Raw genomic sequence first — 27322 nt, 5'->3', positions numbered from 1 at the left:
TTTATCTCTTTCTTTTCTCTCTCTGATAGGAGAAAAGCTGAATGTTGGCTTCACCAGCAGCCTCAACAGGCTCCTTGAGGCTGGAGACATCACACCTCAGGAGGTGCAGATATTCCAGCAGGCAGCACTGGTGTTTCTGATCAACAAACTCCCCCTGCAGGAGGCCCTTCTGAAGCACGCTAAATTTGTAGATGTGCAGCAGAGGGCCGAGTGTGGGGTGGAAGATGTCCTATACTTTGTTGACAGGCAAGGGTTTCCACATTTTCCAGAGTTTCAACATATTGAATAGATTGTTTAGTTTAATGATGATCATGGTCATGAAACAAATCCACGATCATTAGGCCTATATATCCTCATAATTAGTCACAGAGCAGACGGAGTTTACCACGAAAAAAAGGGCCAACAATCAAACGTTTTTGTTCGTTGATCAAACTTTTGATTACTAATATGATAGAGTGAGGCAGACTGCTGACTGACGTGAGCACTCTGACAATATGAAGAAGTCAGTGTGGGTCCCGTAAACATGTAAACATTGCAGATATACTCGTGCGTAATGATGAACGGTGGATGTTTTGGCACATAGGACAGGGTGAATGCAGCAGCGACGTGGTGTCACTCTCTGACTTTTCTTCAGTTTGTGATCCTCCTGCTGCAGTAAACTACCGATATGTCCATTTTATCCTTCACTTCATTCACAAACTCCTCTGTTTCTGGGTCAGAAAGTTTTGTTTCTTCGTCTAAACTTACGGGTTTGGCCGCGATCCAGCGCTGGAAACCTTTGATCTGCCCCCTCGTTTGTTTGCATTTTCATTCACGAGCTGCTTTGCATTGACCGTTTATGGTTGAATGTGGGCGTGTAGAGGGCGGAACATGGGACTAATCTACGTGCGCACATTTCCAGGTGGATCGTGATTTATAAAGGGAACATTGCGTGCAGGTGTGCGTACGAACGGTTTTATAAATCTGAAACACTCATGCAATCATTTGCTGTCTTTATATTTGCTGTGATTATATTTAATTAATAATGGTTTCATTTTAGAATCTCTGGATGATTGTTCAGCGAAAAAGTAGTGAAGAGAGAAATAATTGATCAGATAATATTTTTAAAACCATGCAGTAAATTGTCTTTACAATGAGCTATTTGACTTCTTATTTTGTGAAACCTGACAGATCTTTATAAGAAATTAAGGAATAAAATAAAGTCTGTTAAAAACTTGAAATACACCTGTATGAAGTGTTTGTTTTTTGGGTCTGTCTGCCTTTATTGGATCGGACAGCCGAAGAGAGACAGGAAATGTTGGGAGGAGAGAGTGGGGGATGACAGGCAGCAAAGAGCCGAGGTCGGAATTGAACCCACGGTCCTTTTGAGATGAGGTATGAAGACTCCATATATGTGGTGCGCTACATAACCGCCCAGCCATCTGTCACACCGTGGAATGTGTTTATTTTTTAACCTGTGTATTATTGGCTTTTTATAATTGAATTATCTGCTAATTGTTTTTAAAACAGTTTTTTTCTGCTACCGTAGATGCTCACTGTGAATAGGAGACTTATCCAAAATGGTGCACGCTGACATTGAGGATTCTGTGAATCTCATTTTTAGATTTTGAAACAATGAATTTGTAAGTTAAGCAACACTTTAATCTGGCAGTCTGAATTGTTTATTATTTTATTATCAAATACAGTTCTACAGTTCTTATAGTAAATGATAGGAACTTAGTAGACATAACATTTTATACACTTATTTTTATTTTTTTAAATCCTGAAACAAATGATGAGGCAATCAGATCTCAAATGGTTTGATCATAACAAAGTTTAACCAGAGTAACACTGAATCAGCAGAATTTCAGACATTTTTGAATTTCTATTTCACTTTTATTTATTTTTTTAATACATTTTTTAAATTCTTGCAACACATTGTTACAGGATGCGATGGGAGAACCGGAGCGGACCTGGAGAAAACCCGTTTTCCAAATCATGATGTTATTATAGAGGGGGGGGGGGATGGGGGCATGGGGGGTGGAGGGTCCTATGAACTCAAGTCCTGCCCCACATCCTTGTTACCTCCTGCTCCACTGAAGTGAGGGGTGAAGTGAGGGCCTGTCTCTGTAATGTTTATAGATGTTTTATAAACCATCTTTTACAGGTTTATAAATCATTTGGTCATCATTAACAAACACTTTATAAAGTGTATGAAATGTTATAATGTGTGCATCAATAAACTGTTAACATATCATAAATTATAGCATTACAAATCATTAGCAAACACTATTAACTATAATTTCATTGTTAACAGTAAATAATTATTAACTAATGGTTAATTAACTATCTATTGACCCTTATTTACCCTTTATAGATGATGGTTATTATAAAGGGTTACCGAAAAAACTTTATGAAAAGAATAAATTACAAGGAAGCTAAGTAAAACTATTTCTCCAGTACAAAATTACGGAAACGTAAAACAATGCATCGAATACATGGCAAGAAGAAATCAAGCTAAACAAGAAAACACATCTGCAGGTATTAAAGCGCATGTGTCCTTAAAGAACAGTGACATACTCCAATCACAGCAGTCTTCTGATGCCATTTAGTTCATAACTACATGGAAATATTCCTGACTGTTTGCAACCCTTGAGTCCATTTAGAAGCAGTAACTCAGATCAGTGGTTACCAATTTGGTCACAAGACACTGGGAGGGGGGTCACGAGGTGCCGTCCAAAAACAAATCCAAATTTGAAATGACTTAATTGCATATTTTTCACATTATTGTGAAAGTCAGATTTCTGCTGAAATGAAAGTAAACTATTTGACTGTATTTGCTCTTTGTCAATACAAATGCTCACAGACACACTGAAATAATATGACGTTGGGAGTTGCTCCAATGTTCATTCTGAGTCAGATTTGAACAGTCACAAGCTGAAGGTCTCACATAACTCAGAGTTCATTTGATTTCAGGTGGTCTGATATTTTTAGCTACAAGAGACTAAAAATAACAAAAACTGGAAAACTATTACGCAAATAGCAATACAAAATGTTCATATAAAAAACACACTGAAACATTTCAAGCCATTTGAAATTGATAAAATACATCAAGAAGAGAAGCTCAACAGGTCACACTTTGCAGTATTAAAGCTTTATTTCATTTGAGCACTGAAACCAGCTCAAGTCGGCAGCTTTCTGTAGCAATACTCGTGCAGACGCACTGGCCTGGCAACTAAATATTAGTTACATGATACGTCATTTCACAAAGAAATAGATCTCTATCAGGAGGAAAGAGAAGGCATTTGTTTCTGACAGCATGAGTCAGTACATATACACTGATATGGCATCTGAACTTCATATAAAAATAAATCTCTCAACATAGGAACATACACATCCAAATCAACGCTTTTTAAACAGGAAAGCAGCAGAAGTACAGTGGATAACATGAGCATCGGGAAGGAGACACATCTGGAGTGAGATGTTTGGGGTTACATCACAGCAGGTCTTCTTCTAGTATTTCATTCCACTTTAACTCCTTGATAATCATTTTTGTGTCACTGTTAATCAATCAAATCTCAAGTCGAACAGGCTTTTTTCATGTAAAAGTTAAAATTACATTACACATTCATCGTATTCAAAGGAAGCGATTACCCTCTGACGTTGCACCAAAGCTGGGAAGCTTGAATTAAAGTGTCATACTGCTGTGGTTCAGGTTTTCAGCAATGTAAATGTCAGCACTCTGTCAAATCATTTTCAACCTGGAAGTGAAAATGGATAGTGAAATCCTGGAGGGACATGGAGGACTGGTTTGACTATAAACAAAATATTTGTTATCCCACAACTTGGTGTAAGAAAACAGCTAAAGTTAGCAATCTACGACTTCCTGCTCTGCAAAAACTCAAATCAAAGCGAGTGTATTTGTCTTATTTCTAGTTAAAATATCTCATTACGCTTATTTAAAGCCACATTCAGCTGACAAGTCCAGATACAAATCATATTCCTAGAAATAAAAAGCAAAATGTAGGCTACTTGTTGAGTGTATGAAATGAGATGTCTGTATCTAAGTCAGCGAGTACATCTCATTTTAAGCCAATGGATAAAAAAGGAGTTCGCCCCGTTGGCAGATTTTTGTTGTTTAGCCTTGAAATCTGGACGACGTCCTTCAGGGTTTTCACTTTTCATTGTCTTTTAAGTTGGTCCCTTTAATCTTTTTTAAACTATTTTAACAGCATGAGCTTCACAACCTGAGTGTGACGTCAGAGAACAATGGCCGCCGTGTTCATTTGTTGTCTTTTCTTTAACTGAACAGACTTCTCTTTGACTTCAACCTTCAAGACAAACACAAACTCATCCACTCTCTTCTGTAAAAACCACAGGATGCTTTCTTTATGTTCTCCCCAACACGTTGTCAGAGTGACTCACTCCACTTGTGTCCAAATGAAAAGCTACAAAGACGTGAGGTGGCTACAGGTGGGAGGTACGACTACCCATCCAACATGACAAACTGTGTATTTACTTATTGATCTATTTCACTTTTAGGTACTTTGGGGAGAATACATGAAGCAGACAGCCTATGGACAAACACTCAGTCACTCATCATCACAACATCCTCAGCACAGCTCTGTGTGGAGGTAACACTAGTGCATATTCACTGATATGGCATAAGCTTATAGTAGAAACACGACCCAAACCGAAGCAGGGCCGTGTTTGTTAGTAATACTCACAGAGCAAGAGGCAGCAGAACAGAACAGAACAGCAATCTGACTAGAAAATGAGAAAAGTTGATCTGGAGTGGATCAGAATCCATGCAATCGTCAATGTGACGATGAGGAGAACTATAAGATTGCATTTTTAGGGGGGGGGGGGGGGGGGGGGGTTAGTGGTTTTTGTGCAAGAAAACGGATTTTAAGGTTGACCTAAGGAGTTGTTTTTAATCATATTTCACTAAGTCGTCTATTCACTTACATTTGAACAACTTAACACATGTTTTGTGGCTCTAGTGAGTTTGGGAAAGTCAGATTGTCTGTTCTTTGTAAAGCTGGCTTCTGGAGGAAAAGGGATGTGTTGCACACTTAACGCAATGTAACAGGTGGCAGCATACACACTGATATGGCAGCTCACCTTCAGTAAACAAAGTGGCAGGAACACCTTCTCCTCTCATCACATTCACTCTGACTGAAAGTCTCCAGGAGACATCGTGCTTGAGTTACATCTTTAAAAAAAAAAAAAAACGACCGCAGATGAAATCCAAAGGCAGTTCCAACAACATGATATCCTCCCTTAAATTAAAATGACACTCAATCAGGTAAAATGATACAATCTTGAGGATGAAAATACTTAAAGAGAAGGGGTGGGGTTTGATTATAATGCAGACAAGATGGTGAAAATATAACGATTGTTGTGTCAAACTTGGAGAAGAAGAAAAAAAAGGGGGACAGAAGGGAAGGCGTGAGGAAAGAAAAAAAAATGGTGACGCAGGAAAATTAGGAGGAGAGCTTTGCTCTGCTTTTACATCCAGAGGTTGGTGAGCATGGTGCTGAACAGGGCCATCAGCAGCAGCCGTACAGAGGACATCACTGTAAGAGGGAGGAGATGACAAATATTCAAGTGGTTGTTCTTAACAAAGCAACTTAAGCAATGTCACACGAGAGGGAGTGATGTTGTTCTGGATATCAGTAATGCTGTGGTTTGATCATGGACTGAGTGACGCCGTGCTGGTATTTAATACAACTCGACCTCAGGTGTGATATGGGTTTATCAAACAGTTCTACAAAGAGTTTATAGAAGTAAAAAGTCAAAATCAACAGCAGGTTAATTTGACCTTCCTTACTTTAACTAGTTCCACAATGAAAACTCCCCAAAACAACATGTTACATCCTTCTTTATGGATCAGTCTGATGGCTCAATGTATACATGAGGCTTCAATCCACACATAAATGTTTATATGTCCAATACAGCTGAATGATGTTTGAATGAGTTAGGAGATTGATTCATATGAGTACTGCACTTCAGCATGTAACACTGCAGTATATTTTACTATCACATCAAGTGTAATCGACACCAGGCTGGATTATCAAAGAGGTCAAACTTTTACAGTATCGGCTGATTGGCTTTGATGCAGAGAGATGAAGTGACATCACTCACTCACTCATCACTCATTAAGTACAAGAAGCTATCAATCAAAGTTCTGTTCATCGACACATATCTTGATTTTTTGACTTATTTCTTCCCCCGGTTTCGAGTATTCATTGGTAAGCTAAGCAAGCAAGTTGTGGCTTTAGTTTAGTGTACTTGAAGGTCCAGCTCCTCTTGATAGTCAATTAAAGATCATCTATCACGTGCATTGAAACACAGCAATAGCTATTATGGATATTTGTATATATTATTATTGTTTTTATTATTATTATTATTATTTGGCTATGTTTAATTTTATTATTTTATTGTAGGCATTCATTGTGGACAGCAAAGAAAGAATTTCATTGTACAGGGAAACATGTTTCCTACTGTGCACATGACAATAAACATTTTGAATTTTGAATCTTGAATAGTTTTTTTTGTTGACATTGGATTGTAAGATGTGATTTATGAAGTTCAGGGTGTTTTTTTTTTTTTTTTTACCTGCACTTGATGAATTACACTCCAACTCCACCAGAGAGTCCATGTAGCCCTGTCCCAGCCACTCCTGGTAGGTCTTTCTGTCACCAACTCCCACAAGACGGACAGTGGAGTCTTTGAAGATGAGATCTGCGCCCTGGTAGGTCTGCGAGTCAAACATCCTGAAATCTGTACCAGTATCACTGCTGAAATATGCCTACAGGGGAACAAATGAAGAGAAAATGAATAAACAGCAAAACTGATCAAGTGGGGGGGAAAGAAGTAAAAAAAAAAGAAATCCAACATGCATCAAGGGAACCTCAAATGTCAGATGATCTGGAAATGCATTAGCAGAAACTGAACTTCATAATGCAGTGTCAGGTCTTACAGCCGTTTGAACACCCTTACCTGTGCACGGTCCAGGAGTCCGTAGACGGCGTGGATGTTAGTGTCGGGCCGAACCATCACAGCGTGGGAGGGGACTCTGGCCAGGTGACAGTGTCTGTACTGTGTCACCTCAGATTTAGAGCTCTGAGAACAAAGCAGCTGGAAATCTGTAGACAGGAGATCTGTTGTCCACGGTTCAGCAGAGTTACCTGAACACACACACACACACACACACACACACACACACACACACACACACACACACACACACACAGTGGAGGGGTTAACAAAGTCTCTTAACGCGATGAGAAAATAATGTGCACCTTGAAGTGACTTGTTTTACCATCTGTGTTTTGGAAAACAGTCGAATGCTTTACAAAAGCCACTTCTCCAGCCCCGCTCGCCAGACACCTGATTGGACCGAGAAGATAAAAGTTAGCGTATCGTTTTAACACCTCGATGGCTTGTTACAGTTTCAGTTGTGTCGTCAGTAAAAATGATGAACAGCCTCTCACAAACACGTTTCTTTAGTAAAACATAAAGCATAAAATACTGCAACTCTCAAGCTGCATTTCAGAAATAAAAACACAAAACCGCTTAGAATTCAATTCTGTCCTCTCAATCGGAAGGTCTGGGTTCGATCCCCAGCTCCTGAAGCAACATGTCCGATGTGTTCTTGGGCAAGACACTTAAGCCCAAGTTGCTCCCGCTGCTTCGACAGCAGCGTATGAATGTGTATGAATGGGATTAGTTACTTCTGATGGTCGGCAGCCTCTACCATCAGTGTGTGGATGTGTAGGTGTGACCTGCGGTGGAAAAGCTCTTTGAGTAGTCAGAAGACTTGAAAAGCGATATACAAGCTCAAGTCCATTTACCATACTAGTGGAAAGTACAGATTCAAACTCTGTAAATTTTGGATGAATCATTCAGCTATATTATATTTTGCAATATATATATGATACCACATTTTGCAACTGCAAAATTCAGAATACATTTCATTTTTCAAGTGCTCTGATTGGTGTCTCTGATTTCATTTCTTCATTGTGATGGCAGCCGGTGCGCGTAGGTACTGTTGTATTTAAATCTGCAGAAGTTATGAGACAAGCGATATATATCTCAGAACCAAAGTTGGCCTTAGTCATAACATTGACAGACTCATATTGTGGTTCGAGGTTGTTGTTTGTTTTGTAGTGTTTAGTACCTGAAGGCACCGTTGTATCCATCGTACAGATCTTTGCCTTTCTCACACTTGTTCTTTCCTACATCGTCTCCCACACACAGACCACAAAGGTTTACAGGGAAACCAGGTTGGTTGGCGCCTGGTACACAGCTCTGCTTGAAGAACCCTCCCACCGCTAAGCATCATGGGAAAAAGGAAAAATACAGTTAAAATATTTTTCAATACTTTAATCTTTTAGTGACAGGTATCTTTACGTCCCCACATTTCCAGGCTGCTTTTTATAAATGTTATTTGATTGATGACTGATTACATGTTCACAAAGCAGGTTACTGTAAAACTTAAACCATAAACATTTTAGACACTAAGAAGAGACCATATTTGATTATTTGATGAGTACGTCAAGATGGTCTTCAATTACTGTTCAGCTATGAGTCCACCCAGAAAAGTGGTCCCCTAATCTGACATGAAACAGCAGATTTGTTTTTTCTTGTGATTAACTATCTTGTAAAGGATAAAAGCCTTTTGCTTCCTTTGGATGACGTTATTTAAAAAATATAAACATGTCTGCTTTCAGATTTTGTGCATAAATCAGAAAGAAGAAGAAAAAGTGACAAATAATCTCTGGTATTTGCTTTAATGAATGAATATGTGTCGTTTATAACGACTATAAACAAATATATAGACCCTTAATTAGCTATGTTTGAGATTTTATGATTTAACAACTTTACCACCTAGTTTGTATGATTTCTGACTGCTTCAGCTAACACTGTACAAAAACATACACACGCACACACACACACATACACACACACACACACACACATACACACACACACACACACACACACACACACACACACACACACACACACACACACACACACACACACACACACACATCGACATCCCTCTGACCTTGTGGTATCTGACATTGCTTGGGGGAGATCAGGCCTCTCTCTATCAGCATCGCTGAGGGAACGTTCCAGCCAGCTGTGCGACCGTACCCGGTGTGACAGGAGCGGCGGCCGCGCAGGTCATCGAGGTTGCGGATGTCAGCGCTACTCTTTTTCACCACCGCGACTGCATAATACATGGAACCATCGCGGTCGTCTGGAGACACAAAACGAGGAAAAACAAATCTGTATCTGTCGTCTTCCAAACATGAACAAGTGAATGAATCTTTATGAGAGTCTCTATTTTTGGGGGATAGTACAAAGAGTGTTGAAAAATGAAGCCAACGCAGTAATGCAGAAAAACTGCAGTTCCTCAACTGTCCACTTGAGGCTGATAGCAAAAGCCCTTGAACTAATGTTAAAATGAAATTTTTTTCAGCAGAAATAAACATGTTTGCAGCCTGCTACAAAATGATTTTGCTCTAAACAGCTAATTTCCTTATCGGGACACACCGCACAGGTGGGGATTTTTTAAAGATTTGTCCATTTTGATTGTATTAAGGCTTTATTGTGTGTTGTCGTTGTTAAGGCCTCAGCTCAACCTCTTTGTCTGTTTCTAGAGTGACCAAAAGTTCAGCATTTCTAATATGGCGACCGCCATAGCTGGGCTTCAAAACTACGCTCCAGAAATCAATTGTTGTCGTCACTGAAACTACAACCATGTTTGATACAGTCTATGGATTATACCTGTGTAGCTCTCTGCTGTAGCTGGGACTAAGCCATACTCTTTGCCAGCCGTATAGATGTAACCTCCATCCAGAGTGACGGCATCCGCCTCGTTGTTCTACACAAATGTGAAAAGGAAGAGCAGAGATGCAACAAACGCTAGAAAAAGTGGATAATTTCTAGAAAGAAAACTTTTCTAGCTTTCTTTCAGCTTGAAAGTTGTGTTACCTTGATTTTCTTCATGCAGTCAGTCACAGAGTCCCCGTAGATACACCTGACGTCTGGGGTCAGACCTTTCCTTGAGAAGGCTGCGCCCATGTCACCACACTTCTGCTGCTCACCGCTTGACAAAACACACCAGCGCAGGACATCTGGGGTATTCAGAGAGGAGTGATTCAGTTTAAGATGAAGGTATTTTCATGATGAAGATCTTTAGTTTTGTTTTGCTTTCAATATTTGTTTGAACAACATTATTCTGATATATCTTCAGGCGGATAGATCAATAGAAAGATGATTCACCTTCAGTTTTACAGTCCATGGCTTTCATTGCACTGTAATAGAAACGTCCCATCCATTTCTGGGGGTCGTCTGACTCGACGTTTTGAAATATGACGGAGGAATCGGAGAAAAGTAGGTTTTGTCCTCCAAACATGTCAGATGAAAACATTTTGAACTTTGATTTTTCCTGCAAACAGAAAGTTACAATCAGTTAAACGTCTATCCAAACGTGTGATTGCTCCACTGTGTTTGAGATATTTCAATATGCAACGACTGTGATACTTTAGAGTTATGGAAAGGACCAAAATGGTAACGCAGCGCTGTAGGTTTACATGAATTTCAAATTTTTAAGTCAATTTATTTGTCAACCACAAGCCAGAAGGGACTGATTTTAAATGAGTTCATTCAAAGTCTGGAGACAGCAACAAAGAAAGCAAGTCCACAACAACAAATCTTTATAATCACCTCCTGAGCTTTTAATCATCAGCAGCTTTAAAGGAGATGAAGATTTTAAGTTTGGTGCAGAAATATATGAAAACTGTTTAAGGAAACGTTAACTTGCAAACAGTTTGATATAAAACAGTGATTCCACCCTGATGTCTTTAACTATATTAAAGCTACAGTCTGCAGGTTGTTAGCTTAGCATAAAGACTTGCCGCCTGTTTCCTTTCTTTGCTTGCTAGTTGTGGTAGCATTTTTTAACATGCCATCAAAAATATAGGTAAAATCTAAAAAATAAAAAATGTGACTAATAGAAGAAGAAGAATGGACGTACCAGGCCCTCGGTGAGCATGCCGAACACCACAGAGGGGCTGATGTGATTGCCGACTGCAATCCCACGAAATGGGACGCGGACGAGATGGCACGTTTTCCACTGCGAGACAGGAGCTCTGGAACCGTCACGGCACAACAGCTGATAGTTTGCTGACTGCAGTGATTGAGCCCAGGGTGGACCAAGGCCTTGTGAAAAAAAAATGACCTGGTTAGCTACCAGACATGCTAACTAATGACAAACAACAAAGAGGCTGTCGCTGCTATTACCGTTAGTGTTCTCCTCGACGGTCGTGTGTTTGATGAAAGCCACCTCTCCTGCATCTTCAGCCAGACACCTACAGACACAAAGACAACAACACAAAGATGAGGATAAAGGTATAGCCATTGTTGAATTGTTGAACTTCACACCTGTTTTTTTTTAAGTGGCTGTGCTCTCCAAATCCAGATTTTCCATATAAAACACATTGATTGGTAGCAGCGTGGCCCTATGGATGGCAATGGCTATTATATAAAAAAACCTTTGGCAAGTACGTTCAAGGCAATTAGTTGATCATTTAAAGCTTGATGATTGTTGAAAGATAAATCCTAAAATCATTGGTAATAACCCCTTGATGACCTGACAATATCCTCTGCATCAACTCATTCTTGTCGGCAGATTGTAGAAGTTCAGAAGGATGAAAGTGTGTTACCTGAAAGCTCCTTCATAACTGTAGTACATCTCTTTGTCGCTCTTCTCACATACGTGTGCTCCTTTGCCGTCTCCTTTACACAGCTGACACAAAGACGCAGGGTCACCAACCTCAGTGGCTCCAGGGACACAGCTAGCATTGAAGAAATTTGCCACACCTGTCCAAACACATACACAAAAGTCTCTTTTCATTTTCTGTACAGGTTATTAATATTCAGTCACATTATGAACCATCGACCACACGAGAAGTATTGATATGTTTCCCTACCCTGTGGGATGTTGCAGCCCATCACAGACATGTAGCCCTGGTCTATGAAGTATCCTAAAGGCATATTCCAGCCGGCTGTTCGGCCTTTCCCGGTGTGGCAGCTCTTCTTTCCTGCCAGGTTGTTGATGTTGATAGCAGAATTTGTTTTCTTAACAACAGCTACTGCATAGTAGGAGGCACCGGTTCCTGAAACAACACAAGCACACACATTAACACACAATACAATAAATTCTTAAATGTCTAAGATACCCCTCTAATATGTGTAGGCTACATCCAGCAGTGGTTAGCTTAGCTAAGCCTGCGTATTTCTAGCTTATTTTTAGGCTAGTCCAGTGAAGCATGTAGGCTAACTTGATATAAAAACACATATTTCTGAGTAGTTTCTTAACACTTTAAATACATGAAATGGTAACACTTTATAAGAACCATCATCTATAAAGGGTAAATATGGGTAAATAGATAGTTAATTAAACATTAGTTAATAGTTATTTACTGTTAACAAACAATGAAATATAGTTAATAATGTTTGCTAATGATTTGTAATGCTTTAATTTATGTTATGTTAACAGTTTATTGATGCACACATTATTACATTTCATACACTTTATAAAGTGTTTGTTAATGATGACCAAATAATTTATAAACCTTTAAGAAATGGTTTATAAAACATCTATAGACATTACAGAGATACATGGACCAGATATTTGCTTGATTGATTTGTGCATCACTAAACTGTTAACATAACATAAATTATAGCATTTCAAATCATTAGCAAACATTATTAACTATAATTTATTTGTTTGTTAACAGTAAATAACTATTAACTAATGGCTAATTAACTATCTATTTACCCTTTATAGATTATGGTTATTATAAAGTGTTACCCATGAAATACAAAGTTAATGTGAGCTTTAGAAGTCATTTTTGTCAGATTCCTTTTTTTCTGACAATTCCCAATCTTGATGCTAAGCTAAGCTAATCGCGGGCTAGCTCAATGTCACGTTTAGCGCAAAGACATGAGGATGGTATTCTTTTTATTGTCTAGCTCCCCTGAAGAAAAAAAAAAACATTTGAAAAACTCTCAACCACTTCCAGATCTACTCTTGGTAGCACAGGCTGACTCTGTTGAAACTTACGATCACTTTTTGATTCACTGGCAGCCATCTTGAGTGAAGCCGTCTTCCCCAGGTTGTAGATGTCACTGCCGAACATGGACAAGGTGTCTGCTTCTTTTTTCTGCAGGGACAAAGTATACAAAGAAATGTATGTTTATTGTGATATCAAGGAGTTTCAACTAATATCAAGAATTCTAAACGTAACCAGTCTCACATGGACAGTTTTTAACTTTTTAAACATTTTGTGTGAAACTCTGTAAATGTTCGGGTGGCTTTGTGTGTTATTTTGTGTAAATGAAAATGTCCAATTTTTGAAATATACATGTTATGGTCCTAATAAGACATGTTTTGGGAGGTTAGATATACTGAAATGTGTTTTCAGCATATCAGCTTTTTCTTTATAACACATAGGGAAGTGTAAACGTCAAACGTTTCCCTCCTAGTTCAACTTCTGGTAACCATGGACACCCTATCCTGAGATTAAACATCGTCTAGTTCTTGGTCATAAACCTTGTGCCCCTCCTGATAATGTCATTAATTATTAACATGGGCATTGGTGTTGTCCAAAGAGTTTCTTCATGTTATCTCATCTCTGGTTATGTGTTCAGCTGTTAATGAGTTCTCTGTCCTGACACCTACGATTTAACAGATGACTCACATTAAAGGTATTTCACAAAGCATGTTACTTAAGTAAGTAATTCAAACGCCGTTGTCAAATTTGCACCTGTAGTTTCTGGACGCAGCCCTCCACTGTCTGTCCGTTGACGCAGCTGAGGGACGGGCGGATGGAGACTTCGGTGAATGCCTGAGACATGGCCTGACATTTCTTTTGCTCTGCATCAGAGATGGTGCACCACCTGATGGTGCTCTGCCCAAACACTAGGAGATAAAGACACATAGATCCCTTCATGTTAAATGATTCCACAAAGTGATTTAATGAAACTATCCTGTAATGTCATGAATCCATTCTGCCAGCTTCAGTGAAGCTCCTCCAAATGCTCCTCTGACTGTAGCAGGCACACCCCACACCACAGCCCAAATCCTGATCTTTGATTTCCATTTGTTAGAGAAGTTTAAATTGTGACTTGTGACAAACATCTTCTCTTTAAGTCCTCAAAGAAATGAGCTTAGATAGAATTAAAATTTGTCATTCTGCTAGAGCTTTTTAAAGTAAAACAAAATCCACAGGATACTTTAACGTTAGTATTTGAAGTAGATATGATCAGTGGATATAGAAAGCTTGAATACATACACACATATTTTTCTTCCTTCTTTTTCTTGACGGTATTTTAACATAATAGACTCACAGTCCTGACCTGAGAGTCGATGAAATATTGGTTTAGCTATTTCACCTCTTCAGACCTTTAAAAACTAAATGAAATCAAATTAAATAAACTTAGACGCATTCGGTTTGACCACTCACAATTTGACCTGCGAAGAGTAGACTCTGCTTTGCTTTAAAATAATAAGTGAAAAAAACAAATAGAGCGTAATAAACCAGCGTCTAATGAGGAGATATCTCCTTTCTCTTATCAAGCCTGTCTTGATGAGTGCAGTAAATCAAGGTCAAATGGAAAGTGATTCAGGTCAACATGTTCTACCTGATGATGAGTCACACAGAAGTTTACAGCATTTCTTAAACTTTCTATGGAGACGGATTAAGTAGAGAGCTGTACATGTATCCTGATGTATACAGTGTTCCATACAAATGATTAAACATATTTCATAAGATGTATAATAGTGAGGTTTAATAACAGGTACAGTAACATACTTATTTAAAACTAGACAATGAGTTAAGACTGGTTGCTAAATGAACCAGGATTTGTTCACTCTGTTTGTGTTTTCATCATGTTTTATGCTGAAGAAAGTTAGATTTTTCTCTGTCGCCCTGAACACTTTTAGGGTTAACCTGATAAATCAATGGGCACAACACATTGTTTGTGTGAATATGTAGACTAAAAGAAGAAGTATTTCAGCCTGTGTGAGCTGAATCTACTCATTTTCTGTCAGATTTTAATGGTTCGATTGCATGAATCATTAACTCGAGGGCAGATGTTTCCACACGTTCCACACAGAAAAGGAAACTTTAGGTTTTTTTAACCTGAAATCTGTGGCAAAAATATCATCATGCAAGGTTGTATTTGTTAAATGTAAGACAGGAGACAGTCAGCATCTGATACAGAAAACATTATCTCTCTTCAAATAACATAACTTTTTAAAATATGTTGTATTTTCTGTTAGTAATATATGAGAAGGAAACACAGACTGATATTTAATGAATCTTCTTAAAGATCTCTTACCAGTATGTAGTAAAAGCAGGAGTGCTGCTGCTGTCCTCCACATGGCCATGACCTCGCTCTCTTTTCCTCTGTGTGGTAAAAATAAGCCCCTTCTTCCCTCTCCTCCACTTTATAAGGCGACTCCTGAGTCAAAGACCAACCTCTATCTCCCGGACCCGGTTTAAAGTCCTCGTGTGAAACTCACAGGAGAATGTACTTTATGAGCGATTTACAGCTCAGTCATCTGCAGCGTGTCATTAAGGACTCTCATTTGAAGATCATTATGGAGTTTATGAAACGTGTCTTCCATGCGCAGCTACCTGGTGTGGCACGTCTCTGCTGCTGCTGCCTGGCTGCAGGCCAGAGACCGGACAGAGAGGTCTTTTAGAGGCAGAGAGCCCCACCTCTGTATCCCTCTCCTCGACTACGGTGGGGCTTTTCCACTGAGGGCCAAAAGGAAAGAAAGGATTGAGGCTGTTGGTTCACTGGAGCAACACAGACAAGGAGCCTGTTTACCTGCTCTGGTCACTAACTTTGACCTTAGATTGCATTTTTAGAGGTCTGTCCTGTACAGAACAACGAGATGATGCTGAGTTATTCCAAGTATTAGATACTTAGAAATGAGACATACCTACATAGACATATCCTGTTCACTCTGATTGGATGGTCATTAAAAGCTCCTGTGAGGGGCTTTTGGATGGTAATAAAACAGTCTGCTGAATACTGATGCCTCTAGTCTATACAGGCCTTTAGAAAATGTTCCACGCCAAAGATTTTAATGTGAGTTGCACGTTAGACATTTAATATAATGGAGGACTTACTGTGTATACGTGTACAGGATCAGTAAAGAGATAAATTGTCCTGCGTTGTCCATCAGGCCACTAATAAATACGCAATATAAACGTTCCTCACAGGAGATTCAATTAGAGGAAAAAGAAGTGGATATTTTGTTTCTACACTGTTTGAATATGAACTTCAATCTGACATGTATTACTCTACAATCATTCCAATTAAACATTACAAAGTACACATTTTTAAAGGCTTTATATGCGATTTTTTCATCCAGCAGATGTCGCCCTTGAGCACCAGCATGAAACCAAAACAACTTGCGGTGCATTGTTGTGTTAGCATGCTAATGCTAGCGATCTTTATTATGCTCGTATCTTCACACTGCATGTAAATTTACCTGAAATGAGCGTGATCTAGAAACACAGTTAAGCAGTGAGTACAGTATGTTATTCTTCTTTTCTCTAGTCCCTCAATTAAACAACTTTTATACGCGAGGGGAGGAGTCAGCCGGCCGTCCGGGCGATGTAAACAAAGTGAAGATAGGACTCTGAAAACTCTGAAAACATCACAGACAGTGGGACTCGGGTGTTACACCCATTGTAGACAGTCATAACTCACAGAGTTATTTTCAGAGGATATACTTGATTTCTATTATATTTAAGTTTGAAAAATCACAAATAAAGCCTTTAAAGTAATCACTCTTTAGGATTTGTTTCTCCATTCAGAGGAAAATACTTTTTTTTTACTACATTTTTACTGCATTGCACTATTTGATGGCTTTAGTAACCACATGTGACACAAGCAAAAATGAAAGGCTCTATCAAATGTAATGCATTGTTACAGATTAAACCAGATGAAGCGATTACAATCTGGCCTGACCTTGACATCAACAGCAGCAAAAAGCTGCTTCTTACAAGTGAATGCATCAACATCATTAATCTTAATATCAGTCCTGGTGTTTGATGGTACAACATGGACTTTTCCCCAACGTCAAATTAAATGTTGATACCCTGAGTACTGAAGTAGTCATTTTAACACAAGGCTTTTCTTGTAACAGGGTTTTTAACCTGCAGCAGGGTTGTACCATGCTTTGCTGTAAAATAGTTCAAAGAGAGTACAGAAGAAAGAAAACAGGAAGGACACAACTGATTGATGGTGTTTTACATCTGAATTGCTTCCTTCTATCATTAGATAATTATTTTATCATGTACTTCAGGCTGTGCCATTTCTGCAAACACAACATCAGCCACATGGAAATTGCAGGATATGAGGATGCATGATATGGTGATAAAATATTTCTGCAGACATCTGGTGAAACACAGGAAGGAATCCTACAGTCATGAAACATGTGATAGCTCTGATTGTTCCTACTCTGGTAAGAAAGCGTGGCTGGTAATCCATGCTGTCTTCTTCCTTGAAGAACACAAAAAATGTTTTCAGAGTTAACTGGGACACTTGGCATCCCTCAGGTACCTTTACCGAGACCACAAGCAGATCTGATAGCTTTTGTGTCTTTGTTAGCTATGTCTCATATTAATGACATGGAAACCACCAACACCGGCTTCCCACACTCTCTAAAAGACGTTTTTAATAACTTAGTTTAAAAAAGTTTGATATACCTTGAACAGATCTTCTGAGAAATTAAAAAATGTGTTGGGCCCCTTTCCTCGCTTATGCAGAAAATATTACTTTCCCGGTTATCTCTGAATAATAAGAAGATCATTCTCTGATATCTCTGGTGCTGAAACTTCTAGATGAAATTTAATTTAAAAAATCCCAATGCCGTTTCAAAACTTACATTAGATGGATTACGGTGCAGTACATGTAATTTTTCATTTACCCTTTCAATGCTTACAATGAATTCAGTTGTTTTAAGGCAGTAAATGTTACAGCAGAACCAGACGTTACAGTTGTCTCTGGGGTCAGGTTGGGTTTGTGCAGCTGCAACATTCACAAGAAGACACGACGTGACAAAGTGCGGACGACACGGTGGAGGTGATGAGAGCCAAACTGATGTGTCAGGAAGCTGCTATTTACAGGAGCAGTCATCACCTCACATCAGCTGACCTGAGACCTGCTGTCACACCTGACTTTCTCTGAACTCGTCCCACTTGAATGCTTTTTTTTCTTTGCATGTAACCATTAAAAGTGCAGATCTTGCTCTCCTGCACAGGATTTACAAGGGGAAAAAAAACCTCTTCCAGCAAACTGTACTGTCACGTACAGCACGATTTGTCAATCCAAGGTACCTGTAAAACTCTTTTATAGGTTCTGAAGTGATAACAATATTTATGTGTTGTACATTTATTTTTTTTCCCCCTCATAAGATATTGACCTTGTATTACCAGACTATGAACTTTGATCCAGACAACAGAGAAGACGTGACATACTTGAATGAGGTCAGATAGATGCTGACTGTAAGATCTATGAAAATGATTACAGGTAGATGATTACAGTAGTTTTACCATAAAATATTTGGACAATATTGAATTGACTTGAACTTTGGGAAAGATACAAATATTCTTTTTAGGATTAATTTTAACTACATGTAATAATAACTTGACACTAAAAAGCTCCTGTATGTCTCAGCTATGTTGAGTGAAGCACTGAACAGCAATTGTTAGCGGGTTAAATGAGCTGCACCTGTTACATGTTTACTTCTAAACCTCATCCTGTTAGCATGGTCAAAGTGAGAATGTTAGAACTCTGATGTAAGCATTTAGCTCAATTTATCGTGCAACCGAGCAGCTGATCTTGTCTTGGAATGGTGTAAGTAGTTAGTAGTGTTTTCTGACCAAAAACAAAACCTCATCCTGCTTTCTTTAACAGTCGAACACATCACCTCATTGTGAATATTTGCTTTAGAAAATGTCAATACAGTCTGTTTTAAGTGTTGCAAATGACCTCATCTAACACCTACCCCCATGGCAGAAATTACAGGCATTAGAAATTAAAACAAAACAAATGGTCAATCTTTTCACTGATGGTCTTGTTTTCTGTTGAATCTCATTAAGAGACATCAGTATTGATATCAGTCTGTTTCATAACCAGTTAAAAACGTCTCACAGGAGCTTTATAAGGGTCCAGTAACTGTGACCTGGCAAGTGGAAAATTTCCCCAACACACAAAAGATTTAATTGGTTTAGATATGTCGAGAGGTAAATTTTACACTGAATGGTTTTACCACTCTAAAAATAGATTTTTTTTTTTTTTTAAAGGCTCTAGAGGGGATTACTTAGCGTTTGCAGCCGGCCTCTAGTGGACACTCAAGGAGCTGCAGCTTTTTGCACTTCTGTATTGGCTTCATATTTCAACAAAGGAGGTTGTTCCTTGGTTCATCTTCAATGTTCTCTCAGACGATGACTAAAATGTACAATTAAAAAAAAAAACATTCAGTATTATAACTAGAATTCCACTGTATGCACCAACAGTTTAATTTAATTTATCAATACAGTTTCTATTTACAGTTCAGTATGTTTTTAGCCTGGGTCATCAATTGGAATTCTTCAAATCATCAGTCAGAGGAAGCATCACCTTCATGAGCAAAGAAGCTAAACAACTGAAACAAGTGAAACCTGACCAGAGATGAACAGGGAGAAAGAAATGTACACAAAAACATCAAGCCAAGGAATTTCAGTAAATCTCAATAAAGACTTTTATTTTTTGTACCAAAATAGGCAGTTAGAGCAGGGATAAATATTATAATATGTTAGATATAGATCCATCTCTGTTATAGATTCTTTGCATCGGTGCTTTACTCTAACAGACAGTGGCATGGTCCCCTGGCTAAAACACACAGCCAGAGTCGTACAGAGAGTCCAGTTCTGTCAACTCACAACACCACTGGTTTACTTGATTCATACAGGAGTATACTTGGAGAGAAATCATGAAGCTGTGAGGGAATACCGAAGCTTTCAAAAACACATGTAGTCAAAATGGTTGATTGTTTGGATCTATAGGAGCTACACTTTTGACAGAACCGTCTCTCTGAATGTCTCTGGTCTCCAGTCAGCTTGGAGGGGGCGGGAGGGGGGCCTCGGGGGGATTGGGGGTGGAGATGAGAGATGTGGATGGCTGACAAGGTCCGTACAGGGGCTGTGTTACCAAAAGCATCGTGATATTACAAATGTTACGCTTGACAACAGAGAATATCATCTTGTTTCAGGTTAGCTCCATTTGTGACCTCAACCATGTGTGAGCTTATCGTCTCGGGGTAAAGTCTGGCTCAGTAAAGCTGCAGAAGGGAGGCAAAACCCGTGAGTTCAAAAGGTCGCTGTGAAGGTCAATAAATGGAGGGGAATCGCAGAGTCAGGTGATGGTTCTTCTTCATTACAGTGTCTTTAAAGTACAGGACAGTTGCTTCTCCTTTCTGTTTCCCAGAAGAGGGTTTCCTATTCAAAAAGTATTTTCTTGAGATAAAATGTCTGCCAGAGGCTAAACAAAATGTTTCATCGCTTATTTCTTCACACTCTGAGTTTTCTTTCTTAAACAGAAAAAGTCACAATCACTACGGATCACTTGCCAAATCTGACGATCATGTGAACAAGATGAAACAAATGGCTAATTATGAATTCACCTATTTGTTGTGCCCTTGATAAATTAGGCTCCCACTAATGAATCACAGCTCACAGCACTGTTCCTCAAAGCACAGCATATAAACCAGGGCCTGATAAAAGCAGCAGGACAATTAAAGAGCTGTAGCGACACTGTACAACACTGAGAATTAGTTTTTGTTTTGTTCATTGCAAAGCAGGTTTTTTTTTTTTTAATATATTTTGAGACTCGTGTTCACTTCCTCCTCAGTCTCTATGAGCAGCAACGACTTTGGAAGGGCCAACGCTGTCAGAGGGGTGTACAAAGCGAGAGATGCAATGTCTAAAAGAACCAGCAGCCATGGCAGCTATTACTGCAAAGTTCAAGTTTAAGCTCCATCAAAGTGGGAAACGGTGCCTCAGATGAAAACAGAATCCTGGAAACGTATTGCATTTCAAAATGAGTAGTCCAAACAGAGAGAACAGAGGTTGTAAAAATGTTGGATTTAGACACTGATCAAAATGTTCTATCGATCATGGCAGACTGTAAACACCTTAGAGATGAAGAAAATACCTTTAAAGCTTGAACACTGTCCACCCTGAGCCTGCAGTATGGAGTAATGCATGTTGAGCTAAGTTCACAAATGGAGCTAATTTGAGTGTTAATCATGCACACTTGAGGCGCAAACTTATAAAATCAGCGTAAAAAAAAAAAACAGCTGTTGCTAATGCAGGTCATCAGCTCGTCAGCCCCGACAGTATGTTCATCTGAAGTCTTTCACTACGCAACAAAAGCGCGACAAAGCAGAAAAATGACGGCACTGAATTTTTTAAAAAACCTCTTCCGATCTTTCGAACCAGCTTATTGTTCTCTGACACCTGGAAGAGAAGTGAGTGCATCACATGTCCAAACACCAGAAACGCTGGGGTCACGTCGGTCACGTCATGCTAAGATGCATTTCAGAAAGCAGCCCTCGTTAGTGCAACTACAGTAAGACGGGAAGCTACAAAGATGATGCTGATGATTATGATCGTGATGATAGAGTAGAAGATGAAGAAGATGATACACTGATTGATGCTGGAGTGATCAAGTCACACTGTGAGTGTAGAGAACGAGAGGAGGAGAGCGGTGAAGGCATGAGACAGAGAGGAGGAGGGAGGGGCAGAGAAGCCCTCGAGAGAGAGAAAGACTTTGGGATGTACAGATTTAAAACCAAGGATCCTGGCCTGTATTTATCAAACTGTTGGACTGAAAAGAAAGAAAAAGCCATAAAAGAAAGCCTTTTTATTGTAGTTCTTTTTGCACAAGTTGCTCTTCAATTTATAATGTTGTGACGTATTGTACCAAACATTATTGGTCATGTTATTAGTTCAGATTAAAGCTACTATGAGGAGTTTTGAACAGGTAATGAAACAGCCTGAAATTAATACTTGTGTCTCTTAACGACTTACTGAAGAAAAAGAGAAGGTCAGCCAAGACTGATGATTTCTAAACGGTCATTTTTAATGTCTTAAACGGTTTTTCCTGGCATAGATTCTTGATAAAAAAATAAAGCAGTTTTTCTGTAGCACGTTGAGATTTGTTTAAATAAAAAGTACTTAAAAAATTTAATTTATTATAAGTATTATTATCAGCGTTAATGTATCCCTTTTATCTGCACTAAATTACTTTCAGTACATTTTTTACATGGTTGACTTCATCTCTCAACAGCAGGGTTAACCATCCTACCATCAACTATCCTCTTTTTGTTTCCATGTCAAGATTAGAAATACACAAGTTTAATATTTTTACTGGAGATGCTGAAGATTGACAGATTTTTTTTTTTTGTCTTTATTGGATAGAACAGATAAATGTGATGGAGAGAGTGTGAGGATCAGATGCCTCAACCGGTGTCAAACCCGCAGCCGATGCCTCCATGACTGTAACCTGTTTTTGGGTCTCCTTCTCTGATGATTGAGCTCAAACAACGCCTGGAAACAGAATTTTTTAAGATTCAAATGCTTTTTCATATTTTGTGTGAAATGTAAGAAATGTTGATGTACCATGGATAGGTTGAATGCTAATTGGCTGTTTTAACTTCAGACATACCCATTTAAAATCCTGAAGTATTTCTTTGATATTATGGTGTTTTTTTTAAGCATGAATTAAATTTGATAAATACAGGTCGAGAGTTCCAAGTGGAATTTAACACTGAAGAGCCTTTTTTTAATCTTTGGATGTCCAAAGTGCACTAAATACTTTATCTAATTAAATGAATCAAATCTTTCCTCAATCTATTTGATTGAACAGGAAATAACAATTAATTTAGGACTATTTCTTGCTACGTTTCTTAACAGTAATTGTAACAAAGACTTATTTTCGCCCTTGATTACAACATGATGGGGCTCAGAGTTAAGTGTTCACCTCTTATCTAAAGGTCTTTAGACAGTCTAAAGAGGAAGAGAGGAAGAAGAAATGGGATGCGAGAGAAAGATAGAAAAGAGAAGAAGTAAGAGAAAAACTCTAAACAGGAGCAGTTTCATGGAGAAAGACGGACAAAGGGGGAGAGAGATCAAGATTTTGTCCCAAAAACATGCTCTTAAAGCTACAGCGTGCAAAAGTCTGCCTCTTGGTGACAATATCATCATTACAAACCCATACGTGAATGCATTACCCTTTGTTAATATGAAAACAACAACGACAACAACAATAAGAACAATAATAATGAAATCAAATCAGATAATGGTACATGTCGCCTTGATTTAAACCACCTCCTTAAACATTAAGGAACCCAGCTGTAGGAAGATCCACCAATAGGCTGCTGGACAGACTTAAGCTCCTCCCACTTCAGGAAGTAGCAGTCCCAGATAGTCCCAGCCTCATCGGACTTTATGTGCTTGTGTAAATGTGTGTGTGTGTGTGTGTGTGTGTGTGTGTGTGTGTGTGTGTATTTGTGTACTGTTGTGATGTGTGTAAAAGACGGAGAGAGAAAGAGAGGAAGCAGGCTGATAATAGAAAATTCAAGAAGTAGGGAGTGTTGAAGAGTGATGTGTGTGATCACGTGGTGTGTTTATTCAGAGTCGCTCCTTGGTGGGGACCCAGATGTAAGGACCAGACTGCTCCTCGATGATCTGCTTCACTTGCGAGTACACCTCCTCTAGAGTCGCTCCGTGAACTACAGCTGCGGACAGAAAGAGCGAGGAAAATCACATCACAAGAACATTTACATCCAAAATCTGACTGGATTCTTTAGTTTTCAAGTCTGGCTGAATTACAGCCCGGTCACATGTCGGTTTTTTTTGCTGTCAAGTCAAAGTCAACTTTATTGTCAATTTCAAAATATGCCAGACATACAGTGGAATCGAAATTGCGTTTGTCTCCTACCCGCGGTGCAATGCAACCAAAATGAGGTAAAAAGATAAAATAAAATGAGGTAAAAATAAGATAAATAATATTTACAGTAATACATTCTAAATTGTACAAAACGGTAAATAAAATAAATAAAATACAATGTGCAGTGAACAGCGGGTCACGAGGGTCGTCATGGCCCATTTTGCTGCTCCCGACTGGTCAGATGAATTTCTGGTGTGTTTAGAATTTGGGTCGTATGACTCAAACACTCCCACAGTGAGATCAGAACCATGAGCAGATCGGACTTCAGGGCTTGTTATTTTCAGACAGTGTCTGAAAGCACCATGGCAACAGCATGGTTGCTCCCCCTATGTCTTCCCCCTCCTATCGTGAAAGATATGAACTAGAGAAATGTTGGCAGGAAATACCTGCAGACCTCAAGCTGCCGGGGAGTATTTGTGAAGATTTAGCTGCTAGTTAGCTTGTGTTTGCTGTCAATGCTTAGTGTGTGAGTGTGTGTGAGAAAGAGCGAGAAGGTTTCTGATGATGCTATTTGAGAAGTGAATATGAAATAACTGAAATATGCATATATCTGACTACAACTACCATCTGTTTGGAGTTTTCAAAGGAAATGTTATTGACAGTTGTCAATGCTCCATCGGTTGGACATTCCACCGCAACATTTACACAGCGGCACGATGTACGCCTGTCCTCAAAGGTCAGAGTCTTTGTATGTGAGTGTGTGTTAGTGTACATACTTTTTGGGTCTCTTTGTTGGAAGTTAAATGATGACTCTGTTCTCTGCACACCAGTAAGTTCAAACAGCCTTGTTTGAAGTAAATATTATTTCTGATTTGTGAAAATGTCACGGAGCAGCTCCTGCATCTCTTGTTGCCCCGCTCTCTGGGGATGTGAGGGTGAGGACATTTACCCAAGCGTTAATAATGACGCAGCAGCAACAGTCTCGGTAATTACACCACTTTGATTGTTAACGTCTGATCCTCTGCTACACAGTGTTCATCCACTGTTAGTTTACATGATTTGAAATCTGACTTCTGCTATGTGCTGTGACTTTAGGGAACAGACACCAATTTAGCGTCTTTTGTCCGACTTAGCACTGATAGCACACTTAAAAGAGAAACAATGGGAGCAATGAGAGAGTAATGTAAGAGGTGTACGCCCAAACATGTTGAAACATAGGTAACATCAACAACTAGTGAAAACCTCACTCTCTCACTCTACTCATTAACTTTGGTCCAAAATTTTGAAATTTGTGTTTTTCTTTATGATAGAACTCCAGCTAGGAGATGATTAGCTTAGCTTAGCATATAAATTGGGAAGAGCTAAGTCAGGTTGGGGAAAAGGTAACAAAAACCTCAAAAAGTTAGCCAACAAAAGACATAACTGTAGGATTAATCATCATCAATCTAAGGTGTCAAACGTTTCTCTAACTTTTCAGCCATGATGGACTGCGGTCAGAACTCTTCCTGACCCCTGACCTCTTTAGTACCACAACGTTGTCCTTGTAAAACAAACAATACTTTGCCATCCCACATCATGTAATCATAGAAAAAAGAAAAACAAGAACCAGTGAAAATAATTTCTGGTGCGTGTTGGAAAGTGACAGTTTAATTTGTTTATCTGCATATGTTTTGTACAAACCAGTGAAGAACTCTGTGAACTCCTGCTCGTGTTTCATGGCTCTGTCGAAGGTCTTCCTCGCCTGCTCCTCGGTGAAACGCTTGTTCATCTCTCTGGAGGGGCAGACAGGCGTTTCAATATCAGCGTGCAGAACAAGAATGTTTACATTTCATTTTCAAAACTAGACCCTCAGCAAACATTTCCACCCCAATGAAAAGTTCAACAGTGCTTTGACCTTTGAAGGAAATGTTAAGCTATGCCAACACGGACGAGAAATGCTAAAAATGAAACATCTGCAACATCTGCAACAACAAGTGAAAAGGCTTCCATCTGTTGATTAGGAACCTGAAATAGGGTAGTCATGTGGAAATGAGCTTAAATACATCATGTATTGTGTTGTTAGTAATGACGGTACTTACAGGATATTGTCTACGTTTCGGGGTCTAATGAAGATAGCGATGGGATGGAGGCCAGCAATCTGGAGACGTTTGATCGCGTTCCCTGATACATCCAGTATGCAGTGTTTTCCCTGAGACATAGACAGACATTGAGTATTTCCTGTTTCCTGTTCTCGTTTTCTTTGATGGTCTATCTTCTTTTAAACTGACCTTATCAGCCACTTCTTTCACAGACTGTATGCTGGTTCCATACAGGTGGTTGTTGTACTGTCCCGCCTCGATGAACTTGTGTTCCTGGATCTCTCGCTCCATGAGCTCTCTGGAGGACATGAAGTGATAATCTCTGCCGTCCACCTCGTAGTCTCGCCGCGGCCGTGTTGTGTCTGCAGATCACAGATTTAACACCGACAAGAGAATTATTCTAGAGTTATTCTAATCTTTGATACATGCACACATACACGTTTATATAATTTCAAGATAAATGTTATTACATTTTTATTATGTCATTGAATGATATGATATAATATCATGGTATCATACTGTATGTATTTGTATTAACAAGTGTAAAAGTGTATTTTTCTTACCTGTAAGATATTTACATTTCAGACTGTGCAATATTTATTTATATTCTTTACTTGTGGCAAGCTACTTTTTCACTGTACAAATTACATTCTCTGCTGTAAATATCTCTACTCATACATTGTACATGTTTGTATCTGATAGACGTCTGTATGTTTGTGCACTTTAAGGTGATTATTTAAGGTTAATTGTATAATGACAATAAAGGCTTTCTATTCTATTCTAATCTATTTCTAAAAGATAGATAAAGCTCCAAATAATCTGGTGTTCAGTTCATGTTTTATACTTCCGCCATACAAGATAAATACAAATGTAAATGTATTTTTACAATTATAGCTTTATACAACCCCTAATTCAAATGTGAACTTCTAGAAAGTAAACATTCACAGAGCAAGTAAACATCTGTGTAACTGCTCACATTTCAGTAAAAGAAGTAGGGCTGGGAATCTTTGGGTGTCTCACGATTCAATTTCAATTCACGATTGGATTCAGAATCAAATTTTCGATTCCAATCGATTCTGGATTCACTGATTCAAAGCCTATTTTTGAAAGAGTACAAACTTCAGGATCTACTCCAGCCATCTGTGAGACTGGCTGAATTTATTGCTTCTCCATTTGGAATTCTACTGAGTTAAAGAGCTAGCCTTAGCACTTAGCAGGGAGTGACT

The 27322-nt window shown here is 38.9% G+C and overlaps 2 protein-coding genes across 11 annotated transcripts in view; both read right to left on the bottom strand.

Moving 5' to 3' along the window:
• Window positions 1-3114: 3114 nt before the first annotated feature.
• On the bottom strand, window positions 3115-15605 carry meltf (melanotransferrin). Its single transcript, XM_061034531.1, has 16 exons — window positions 15406-15605; window positions 13830-13984; window positions 13127-13226; window positions 11991-12176; window positions 11724-11880; window positions 11302-11369; window positions 11036-11220; window positions 10282-10447; window positions 9991-10133; window positions 9784-9880; window positions 9059-9253; window positions 8165-8318; window positions 7307-7374; window positions 6985-7172; window positions 6601-6793; window positions 3115-5558 (listed from the first exon to the last, which is right to left on the bottom strand). The coding sequence occupies exons 1-16, from the start codon at window positions 15452-15454 to the stop codon at window positions 5491-5493; spliced, it is 2172 nt and encodes a 723-aa protein (XP_060890514.1). The 5' UTR covers window positions 15455-15605; the 3' UTR covers window positions 3115-5490.
• Window positions 15606-19810: 4205 nt separating this feature from the next.
• LOC132970788 (discs large homolog 1-like protein) overlaps window positions 19811-27322 on the bottom strand; it is a 124365-nt gene continuing 116853 nt past the window's right edge. For all 10 annotated transcript variants that reach the window (XM_061034526.1, XM_061034515.1, XM_061034516.1 and 7 more), the window contains 4 exons: window positions 26286-26458; window positions 26097-26206; window positions 25699-25790; window positions 19811-23866 (listed from right to left, as the gene is read on the bottom strand). In XM_061034526.1, coding sequence (XP_060890509.1) covers window positions 23760-23866; window positions 25699-25790; window positions 26097-26206; window positions 26286-26458 — 482 coding nt within the window. In that variant the 3' untranslated portion in view covers window positions 19811-23759. The remainder of the gene's footprint in view (window positions 23867-25698; window positions 25791-26096; window positions 26207-26285; window positions 26459-27322) is intronic.

This window comes from Labrus mixtus, chromosome 3, assembly GCF_963584025.1.
Source record: "Labrus mixtus chromosome 3, fLabMix1.1, whole genome shotgun sequence".
Taxonomy (NCBI): domain Eukaryota; kingdom Metazoa; phylum Chordata; class Actinopteri; order Labriformes; family Labridae; genus Labrus; species Labrus mixtus.
The sequence above is the reverse complement of the archived record's forward strand: the minus strand, read 5'-3'. Positions and strand labels throughout refer to the sequence as shown.